The sequence below is a fragment of the Megalops cyprinoides genome, chromosome 17 (genome assembly GCF_013368585.1).
Source record: "Megalops cyprinoides isolate fMegCyp1 chromosome 17, fMegCyp1.pri, whole genome shotgun sequence".
In the NCBI taxonomy this organism is placed as follows: domain Eukaryota; kingdom Metazoa; phylum Chordata; class Actinopteri; order Elopiformes; family Megalopidae; genus Megalops; species Megalops cyprinoides.
This window is the reverse complement of record NC_050599.1, coordinates 12,768,399-12,779,985: the sequence shown is the minus strand read 5'-3', so window position 1 is coordinate 12,779,985 and position 11,587 is coordinate 12,768,399. Positions and strand designations below refer to the sequence as shown.

General features: G+C 38.3%; 1 protein-coding gene across 1 annotated transcript; it reads right to left on the bottom strand.

The window, feature by feature from the left end:
- Positions 1–2,868: 2,868 nt before the first annotated feature.
- On the bottom strand, positions 2,869–4,652 carry lratd1 (LRAT domain containing 1). The gene is made up of 2 exons (XM_036550424.1): positions 4,562–4,652; positions 2,869–4,137 (listed from the first exon to the last, which is right to left on the bottom strand). The coding sequence occupies exon 2, from the start codon at positions 4,098–4,100 to the stop codon at positions 3,321–3,323; it is 780 nt and encodes a 259-aa protein (XP_036406317.1). The 5' UTR covers positions 4,101–4,137; positions 4,562–4,652; the 3' UTR covers positions 2,869–3,320.
- Positions 4,653–11,587: the final 6,935 nt, after the last annotated feature.

Below are 11,587 nucleotides of genomic sequence, written 5' to 3'. Positions count from 1 at the left end.
ATGTTATACACATGGGTTTCTGTGGGGTATAATTTGTAAATTTTTTATAATAGATGAGAGACACTGATAGATGGCAACAGGTTTGTGTTATGCTCCACACTGCTGGTGATTATAATTAGCAGTAGGACTATTGCTATGTATGTGTTAGCACTGCAACCTGTGCTATTCATGTCAGTGCACGTTCTTTGGTGATGTACTGAGAAAGTAAGATCTGAGTAGGTCCTCCTACAGGTGGGACACCTGTGTGAGTTGACACCTGTGCATTTAACCAAGCCTAAACCACCCTATTATTATGCAATGACTGTGAACACAAGTTAGAGCAAGTCTGTCAACCTGCAAAATGAATATGTATTCCAATTTTCCCATATGGACCTGCCCAAATTTAAATGTTTTGTCTATGTCCATTCTATTATTTTACTGCGTGAGAGGACAGTACAAACAAGATGTGTCCATATCTGAAGTATTCTGTTACAGTCAAGTTTGCCCTTTAAATTGTAATTGTTATGTCTGTGGCTACAACCTCTTTTTGTGCACAGTGGTGTAATTGTGTCAGAGAGGTGGATAACATGCTGGGACAGGCTTCCAACTGTGGTGAATAACTCATTACTATATCTCCATTGCCTTTTTGTTTGAAATAGAAATGAAACCTCCACCAGTGCTACTTAGGGAATGAATTCAGGACTTGAACATTCACAATTAATAGAAGAAGTCGACATCAGAGCAGCGATTTACTAGAAATCTATCTGTGAAACGGCGTACATGATTGTAACAGGATTGTGTAGTCTTAAGTTATTAAATTAAGCTTTCGGCCCTATTTAATCAGAGGCCCATCAGCAAATTTAGAGTGCGGGGGTTTACAGTGATTCATTATGGCTTATGACAGCCTGAACCCAGAACGCTATTCATATCTAGTCACATCAATCCTTCCTTCAAAAAGAAAAACCAATCACATGAAAACCGAGTGACTGAGAATTGTTCCCATAAACTCCACCTGTCCTTGTGCCCCTGATTCCCAATGTAAATAAACCATTGCCTCACCGACATTAACTGAGATGAAAGGTCACGGAATGGAACTACAAAGCCTGCAGGGGGCTGACTCTTTGTCTGTCTTCTGTGAAAAGTGGGTTAGAGAAGCCATCAGAAGACTATTTCTGGTGGAAAAAAGAGTGCAGTACATTGCAAAAGTTGCAATTAATTATATTTCACTTTTGCAATGGTTTTGTGCAAAGACTTCCTGAAACTTCCAGTCGCTTACCTGTCCACCTCCACAATTTTTCCCATGCACTCTCAAGTCTGAGCATGAATTGCACAAAGACCAGGGAATATTGCTTTGTTTTTCAGCAGCACAAACCTGTTACTCTTGTTTTCATTTTAACGGTACAGAAGCACACCCTGTTTATTTGCATATTTTCACATGATAACATAGCTGGTATTGCTGAGACTGTTAATTTACTGTGACCAGCAGGGACTCACAGTCATCAAATCTGTACTGATGTGGAAATGCAGGATATTTTTTTGTTTATTTGTTTGTTTTTCAAATTCACAATCCAAAATTACTTCCCAAGATGAAACTAACTGCTGGCTCTTATATTGGGTCTTTTCCAAGTCACTTTTGTTAAGGCGATGTCACATCCAAAATACATTGGCTATTTACAGAGGATGTAAATTTAGGCAAATTAAACAGTTGGCTTATTTGAAAAGTTTAACTTATCACTGTCTTACATATCCTGTTGTGTAAATGTGCACATTTTACTGTATTACTCTGTTTGTATTCAATTCAGGCTGCGTTAGCACAACTTACGTAAAGTACTTCAGGCCTCTGGTTAGTTTTGTGTGACCCAGAGTAACAATGACTCCAGTTTTTTCTTGTAACCATGAACTCCAAAATGAGGACTGGCAGAAGACACCATCTTGGTTGAGTTATGACAAAAAAACAAGTGAAAAGGCCAACTCTCCAAGTGAAGCAAAACAGGAATGCAATTCAAATAGTTTTGTTTAAAGGAAAGTATTTGTTGCCATGTTCCAACAGTAAAACATCAGGTTTTTGATTAATAATTGATCTCTGATTATAAAACTCTACCATCATGAACTTTATGTTCCAAATTATGGGTCTACTCTGGTAACAAAATATCATTATTACTGGCACAACTACCAGACACATTTTTTTATTGACCTTCCAATGAAAAAACTGTCTCTCTGGTGTATTAAACATAGAAGATACCTGTTATGAAGATAACTGTTATATTAAAACTGTGTATCTAAAGATATTGCATCAAATGAATCATGAATACCATTGCAGGTTGGAACATGATGTATGTCTGCATAATATTAAAATATTACAGATCATCACCTTGATTTACACTAAAGAAAACGACTCTTTGTACCAGTAAAAAAAAAAAAAACCCCGAGGGTAAATATAGCACTTGCCTTTACGCATCAGTTGCACCAACAATTTGTCACTTGTGCTACATACTCGGTGTAACAAAAAAAAAAAAAAAAATCGCATCGCAAACATCAAATGGTCAGAGCTCTCCGGTATAGCTTGACATCTTGACAGGTCTAACCGCAATATTCCGAAGAATGGCGTTACTTACGTGACACAGGGCTACTTGCTCAGCACGTGTGCTCTTTGAGGTACCGTTGCTCGACTGATTTCTGCACCGTGAAAACACAAGCAAGAGTTTACAGACCGTGGCCATTTCATATCGTAGTCTACGTTTATTTAAAATGAAACAAGGGATATATTACTTACTCAAATACAAAAATATGGGATCCAGAACAAAGCAAATGGACAGGTCTTTTAACACCAGAGCGAAAAAAAAAGAAATGTTTTTAAAAAATGTTTAAATCAACGACTGCAATAATCAATGTTTTTTTTTTTTTTTTTTTTTTTTTTTACCGATTGCGTAAACACGTACTGCCCGTTCTTGAGTTGTAACTAACAACGATCCAGGATTCATGTTTTTGAGCCAATATTGTTTTGTTATATTAAAGCTAAGAGTAAAAAAATAAATTGACAGTGCTCGCTGACAACCACGGGCAGTGTGAATAGGCACCATCTGCAGCAGCAGGACATGTAGAGCTGAAAATGTCAATATTCTAAGTACCTAGATGTGTGCTATGTGGTTTTAAAGGTACAAGGTGAATTTTAGGGCATCTGTAAGAACTCTGGCAGCTACCCACTTGAACATGGACCGTTTCTTTTCACTGGATTTTCTCTGGACTAGGATCACACCCTATGCAAATTAGGGAGCAGCCCTTGTTGAAGGCATGCAAGTCCCAACAGGTCCGTATTTAAAGGGGGATTAACGGAAATGTGCTCACTCCTTCCCATTAACTAGAGACAGCTCCTTCAGGATTCCGCTGGCATCCACCTTGCGCCTCTCTCTTATTAAATCCTCCAGACTGTGAAACACCAGTGTATGCACGTTATTTTCGGAAAGATGAACCTTAAGAAAATATTGTTGTTCTCCGGTGTGTACTTCCCCTCCGGCTTTAAACTCCCGTTTACCGAACCTGCACCAGGCAGCAAAACTTTCAGAGTTTGTCCAGCAAATCTCCCCGCTGCTCAGTCCTAGGTGCCCACTGGCGTTCTGCATCACTAGATCAGCGGGAAGCGGTCTATATCTGTAGCGGTTGTTCACTATCCTGCCCAGGCGCCCATTGCTTATCTCGAACAGGCTGTCCTTGCGAATTTCGCCTTTGTGCAAATGAATGACTTGGTCGTTCCTGTCATAAATCGCCCAATGCGGCGGTTGATCGTTGGCGACAAGTTCCAGTAGGTCCCCTGGCTTGCACATGGTGAGCAAAGTTTTCACCGAGTAAATATTCAAATCTTCGTTTTCTCTTAATTTGGAGAAAATGCATTCCTGGCAACAGAAAGCTGAGTACTCTATCTCGTTCAAAACTACGTGACCGTCCTTACTAGGGCTCTGGTCTTTGTAATTGTCCGACTGCGATCTGTCGTCCAGTTCTTCCTCTTCATCCGAGAAGAAATAAGCCACTCCGACCCTCAATTCGTCCTTCTCTATCCCTGATGGATCCCCTGTGGGCAGCTCGCTGTAATTCAGGTGGGTGATCCGATCCAGTTGATTTCCCATCAATGACGGGGCAGAGGAAAGACATGGAATACTGTCTCTAAAAAATAACAGACGGAGTACACAGGAAACAAATAAACTGAGTATGACCATGGGAACCTGACAATCTGATCATTTGAACATTTCACTATGTATATATATATGTGTGTGTGTGTGTGTGTCTAGCTTCTAGCTAAAAAAAAAAAAAAACACAAAATCTGCGTACATTCACTTGTCCATAGCACAGGCAACATATTACACGCCTTTAGCAAAGATCATCTTGAACTAGACAGAGGAGACAATGGATAGCCTAAATGCGATACGTGCGAACGAATCAGATCGCAACCGCGAAGTTAAAAACACAACAGCATTTTCTTCCATCATATACTATTGACAGGTAGTCGACAGAATAACTGTAAAAAACATTAAGCAATTTTGTTAAATGAAGTATAGGTATTCTGAGAGAGGTCAACTTAAAAAAATACCTGTGTGTTTCCCAGGTAAATAGCTAAATATCTCTGCGCCCCATCGATGCACTCTGTGCTGGTAGATATCCACTCTTCTTATGCAGCAGCGTGTTTTGACCGACCTGTAATATCTGCACCACTTCACTTTAAGTAGAATAGAAAACTCCGCCCTTCAAAATAGAACCTGCCCTCCTCCTCCGTTATTGGTCTGCATTCCTCATTATATTCTAACCGTGTTAAAGGAGCAATGTGTAGCCTGCCAATCAACGTGGCCCGTAGTGACTGCATGGAAAATGTCCAGTGTGTGTAGTTTAAGATATTTATGTTGCCGTGTCGTCGTATTGTTATCAGGAGAAAGACCATTTTCTTCCAGACTATTTAGGACGGAGAAAACCACTACATAGGCCATTTTATAAGCACAAATTCTCTATAGCAATTCCAATGTACCAATATTCACAGTCACACACGAGCATGTGCAAATGGTATTCAGACTGTACATGGGCGAGTAGCCATAACATTCACTTTATACTAACTTCATAAAATGGCGGAATTCCATTACACATTTTTTGGAAACTTTTCTGTTTAAAAATATGTACATTGAACATTAAAGCATAAATCATATATCTGTCTCAAAGTCCAGCAGTCAGGAAATTACTGTTAATGATAATCATGTTCATATTTTCAAGGTTCAAGGTTCACAGAACACCCGTGTAACTGGCCCAGACTTTTACAGATTTTTATATTATGTCTGATACACAATTACATGGTCAAAACGTTTTATATTTGCTGATCTGGATAAGAAAGAAATATTTTAGAGACCACATTTTGAGGGCATATAAACAGGCTGGTTTTCCACTTTTGAATATAATCATTCCGGAACCACCTTTCTTAACTGCTTAACTGTTTTGCAAGAGCAGAATGCAAGTAGTGATTTAAGTAAAGAAAGTGTTTAGATGTGTCACATTTGAAATATATGATGGTGCCTGCCATGTGATTCATGCAGAGGACAGCCAGCTGTTTTCCATACCATCTTTACAACATGGTTTATGACCATAAGGGATTTTTGCTTATGTAGCTGTTTTTTTACACAAGGTAGCTCATGGAAGTAGTGGCAGGAGAGAAATTTGTAATGAAGTGGGCTGCTAAAGGGAATGGTAAAGAGGGTTTGGGGGGTCATGCCTTCCTTAATATTTTATTTTATGTACTGATTGTTTTATAATATATATTTATATATTGATGTGAAATCGTGTACTCTGGTAAGATTTGGCTGTGGAATTGATCATTGCTGCTTGGCAGATGGAATGTATTGAAGCTATTGAGTTCAGAAATAGATGATTTTCTTGTCCACTTCAGAATGACTGCAGACTTTACATAACACTGTTTTACAATATTAATACAGTGAAAAATCAAGACTTTTTCTCCCAAAATACCTCTGAGGGGCATTCTGACATGTTTTGTTATTATTATTATTTTTACTTTATGATTATAGCATAGTTTACTTTTTCAATTAGCCTCTTATTTCTTTCTAGTCTGTAATTGCAGGTATGGTTAAAAAAAAGATTTTTAAAGCCATTTTGAGTGGGTTTAAAACCCCCTACTGGGTTTTATCCACATCCCAGAGAGTGGTGCCTGTAATATTCTCCATTGCTTAATACCAGAATAATTTGCTGCTAGATTGGCTGGATGTTTTCTTGTTTTTTGTTTTTTTTTTTTTTTTGCATCTGATCATTCCTGAACCTTTTGCTTATTTGTCCTGAGTTAGTTGTGTAAAAGCATACTGGCATAGTGGTAAGAATGCAAATCGACTTGCAAGGGAGCAATCTAGGCCTACTACAAATATGTTTTGCCATTTTTGACAACAATTAAAGGAAAGTCTGTGTTTTTTTATCGAAAATGTTTTAAAAATTTATGAATAAATAATGCTGTACATGAAGTCCTATTATTAACTGTGGTAAGACAAGTATTTAAGTCCATGAATAAAAAAGAACTGGATCTTTCTGTATTGAATTCTACAAAGTTTATCTAAATAATGATTAATAATATACTAACTGTTACTGCTTTTATGTACATTGGAAAAACAGATGTTTCAGCTGCAGCAGAGCCTCCAGTGCCCCAATCCTCCCAACACGGGAGTCATGCATGAGTCCCTCAACACACACACAATAACTGCTAGAGAGACAATGTAGAATGCACTTTGGTAGTTGTTCATATGTTTTCCACTTATAGTATATTGCCTGACAAGAAACAGTGAAGGGCAATGATGTAAAAATGATATAATAGTGCAAGTGGGTATATTTTGTAAAGTGCAGTAAAAAGCTACATATGACATCACTGAAAAATGACTTGGAGTGCAGTTAATGGGTGGAGGCCTCTTTCTGTCACAACCACAAGCACATAGATATATCCCCTCAAAGCTACTTGTAGTGAATAAATTAAGAATCAATCTAAGAAAATATAGTTGAGATTAAAAGCACATTTTTATGTTTGGCTACAGCGAAAGCAACATGAATCAAATTGTTATTCATCATGTTGTTCAGAGAATCAATAGGAAATGCTGTACCCAAACAATATGCTGTCTTTACCTTAAGGATGTTTCCTATCTCTGGTAATGCAGCATGTGTGAGTTACTGGAGTAACATCTTGTGCTATAGTGTAGCAGTGTATCAGGACAGCCATTCCAGCATTGCCTATGTATTCTATTGCCAAGACAGCCCTCTATTACCTGTGGTTTTGCTCTTATTCCTTTGTTCACAAAAATGACATTACTTTCTCACTTTGTAACTTGCAATAACAGTTTTGTAGGCACAACAGCCATGAATCTTTCTCTCCATATATCGTGCTGAGGGTGAGCAGAATGGCTGCATATCCTTATACTTGCAAAGACTGTAGTAAAATCTTTCCAGCAAACAGGTTGATGATATCAAGGCTCTGTAGGCTGCCTACCCATTCCCACTGTAAGTGATAAGGCAAAAAATTTCTGTTACTGTTTGTGTGAGTGTACGGTATTTGGAAGTGCATGTGTTTTATGAGTGTGCATTGTAGTATGCAACCATGTGACTATGTCTGTGTCTCAAAGTCCGTGTGTGTGTGTGTTTGTGCATGCAAGTAAGTGTGTGTGTCTGTGTCTGTGAAAGGGAGAGGTGAATATGACGGTAAGTGTGTATCGGTGCAAGGGGTTGGGAAAGAGTGAAAGAATCACATAACAGGTTGCACAGATACTCTGTTGTTTCACATGCCGCAGTGGCTCTCTCCTCTCTATCTCTCTCTCTCTCTCTCTCTCTCTCTCTCTCTCTCTCTCTGTCTCTCTCTCTATCTCTCTCTCTCTCTCTCTGTGTGTCTCTCTCTCTCTCTCTCTCTATCTCTCTCTCTCTCATTCTCTTTCTCTTTCTCTTTCTTACATACATACTTACACTGGATGTCCAGGGACTTGCAGCCCAGGCTTTGACTGAATAACACCTCAAGGCATATGGTACAGCTGCTAATAACCTGCACTGCTGAATCAGGATTCCCAGGCAGCCAGCACATTTCAGTCATAATCATGGATCAAGCTAGAGTAGAAACAACTTGTCCGACATGATCAATTAAAACGAACACCTAATTAGACCCATCTTTACTGAACCACTGTGACATGAATAATTCTAGTATGCATATTTGTGTATGGCTCTGCCTTATTTCTGTGGACATACTGGCAATTCAAAGTATGGTATATGACACATGCAATGAAGCATTGCTCAAAAGCACAGGAAAAAAGCAAAATACAGGAAACAGCAGGTAGGAAACAATACATTGTTAGGTGTTCACAAAGGTACATTAGAAGGGTGAAAGTATAAGGAAGCAGTGGGTGGGCAGGTATATGGAGAGACAGGAACCAGGAGATTGATCTTCAGGCGTGGTGTGAATGAAAGTTGCTGGGGGGCATTATGGGTGATTAGTTGTGTCTGGGTCTATTTCATTAACAATGGATGTTTCTATTTAAATCATTTTGACAGGGGCACACAGATCATAGGCTTTGTATCTTGTATAGTTGACTGGTGGTGTGGGCTCCATGTTACATAGAATTGATGAATGTATCATAGGCGGTTTGTGGTTTTTGATTGGGGTGATTATTATTCTTTTCGTCTTTTCACAGGGTGCTCAACAGTGCAATTGAGCACGTCACCAAGATCAGCCTTTGAGGCAAGGATGCATTTAATGCTATGAGTAATGTAACTGCTTTGCCAAGATAAGAAAGGCAAAGGAGAGGAGTGAATGCTTGAAAGTAGAGCCATATGGGGTCAACCATAAAAAAAAAAAGAAATTAGAAAAGACAGATTCCGATGACTCATCCCTAGACATTTGAGTTAGTCTATGATATTTCCCAGAGTTGGCGTGTTGGGTGACAGTCTTATTGAGAATGAATAATTACTGCGTGAATAATCTGTTTCATTGTGTGTGCAATGTTCACTGATTCTGCAATCAGTTAGTGCCATTGTGTCTAATTTCCTAATGTAGTGTGATAATTGGTACTGAATTAGTTGGCGTTCAGAAACTCTAGATGTGCTCATGGTGGTTCAAATTGATGTTCAAGACGTCAGATTGAGAATTCTGCTGAAATCTTGATTTTTACCCGTGGTGTAGTCTGGGTGTTATTTTTTGACTGATGTTTTGACATTTAATATTTCTGTCAGTTAATCCTACCCATTGGATTTGAAGTTGACACAGAACCAATTAGTATTCTCATTACAGAGTAGTAGGTCTGGGGTGACATATCCCATGACTATTCCCAAACATACTCCTGCCCTTCAAATGACCTTGTTGCATACTACCCACTGGTTTCTTTATCAGTTATCTCTGGTTGCTTTTATCTGTCAAGTTATGAAAAATTGCAAAGAAGCAGACAGAGGGCTGTAGAGATTAATAAAGGTATCTGAATCTGATTTTCTTTAACTTTTTAAAAATTTGTCTGTGCTGTCTTAATTAAGACAGAGATGTAATCAAAATTATGGTTGGATTTGTTCTTAATCATAATTTTGTTTTAATCCAGTGCTACATGGATGTGGGTTATTGACCACGTTGTCTATTGTCACTTGAAAGATTTCCATAAAGTCTTTCTGAAATTATAGATCTTAAAAATATGTATGGATTAAGCAATGGTATTTGAGATAGTGCAGAGGCACAGTGAAATTAGAATATCTGACAATTCTGAAATAAACATTTAAAACTGGTGTGTAAACGTCAGACAGATTGGTAAGATCAGACAGTGTTTTTATTCAAGAAAAATGACAATAATTTCCCTTGTGTTCAAGACCTCAGCATAAGGGTAAAGCCTGCAACTGTCAGCCCACAATAACATGCACTTTAGAATTTGTTGACAGCACTATACACTCTGTTTCCTTTGACAGCTTAATAGATATCTCTATCCTCTCCTTCCTTAAAACTTTTTCATTTGTTCCAACGATACTACAAGACACTCTAATTGGTTCTTTCAAGGTCCAAAGAATTTATCTCTTCAATCTGTAGGAGAACAAATGTAACTTGAAAGTGTGAATATGATGCGGCTTTTGTAAATTTCAGCTTCAATTACACTGGCATATGTTCTCCATACTAGAAATTCAGCTTTTTGGTGAAAGGAGACAGCCTTTCTTCCTTTGCATAATGATGCCTGGAGAGTTTAGGTAGTTTACAGTGCTTAATGAATGCACCAAAAAGCTTTATAGATTCTTATTTTAATAAAAATCTAGCTTGTCATCCTGCAAATGTTTGGAGCATTGATTTACATGCACGTGGCCTACAGTCACGGCAATGTGACTGAGCGCTTAGAGCCTGAGTACTTGACAAACACACAACTGCATCTCCTTAAAGTTTACAGTAGCTTTCTGATCATGATGCGGTTTATTCCCCCACACACCTCCTCTGATTGACAGGTTTTGTAGTGTGCACTCTCCTCCCAGATGCATTCCTGATTTCTGTACAGAGTACTTCCTAGCTAAAATGGTTGGCATATGCATTACCAAGAGTTACAGTAATGCAAATATTTCAAGTAATGTACTTGTTGTGTTGGTATTAATATTTTTATCATTTTTCACGCATTCTTCTAAAACTGGATACTTTTTCTATACATCTATTTACCACTGTGAAGTTTTGAATCACCTATTTTTCTAGGCTTTAATCCTTTCTTGGCTGATTATAGTAATGCTTTCTTAGCATGCTTCATCTTGCACTCTGACATGGAGTCTGTCTTTAATTGACTTGTGTTTTCTCTTACTTTCTTTTCTCATGCTATTACAAACTACTAGTTGCAACTCTCTTAATTAACATCCTACTACGTCTTGAATTTGCTGAAAGCCACTTGTTCTGCCTTACCATTGTGTGAACTGTTATTTTCTTTATCTTCAGCATATCTTTGCCCAGCAAATTTTCTCTGATCTGCTTCTACCTGCATGCTTTTCTATTTCTTCATTTGCCCTTTTCTAAATGCTGACCTTTATCTTCTTTTGGTCCCTTGTGGAATTACCTGTATAAAGAAGAACTATTTCTTAATACCTCTTAACAGTGCTCTCCTACAGACAGACCTCTTTAAACAATACTTTTGAGTTTCCACAGTTACCTCATTTTTCTATTATTGGTGGCTAATGTACTGCCCTCAAGTTTTTTTTTCCCTGCTAGCATTTAGTACTGCTTTGCTTGTTTTAACATGAACCTTTTGAGAAATGGCTTTTTGCCATTTGCCCATTTTCTCTGTTAGAGTGTTCAGGAAACACAATAGCCCCATTCTGAGCAAAGCACTTGGTTTGGCTCTGTATCTCATTTGTATGCCCCGTCACTCCATTGAATGCAAAGAGAATAATACTGGTGCCCAATCAGTAGCAACTAACCTCCCCTTTCAGGGGGCTAATGTTCCAGTGTCGGGGAGAACGGGGAGCTCTGAAAATGATGGCAACACACAAGAGCAAAGAGAAATCACCAAAAGGCAATGAACAGCAAAACTGTTTTAGCATTTCAGACAGAAATGCCACTCTAATTAATTGACGGAGGTTTTTACCTGCCTTGAATTCTGATTACATC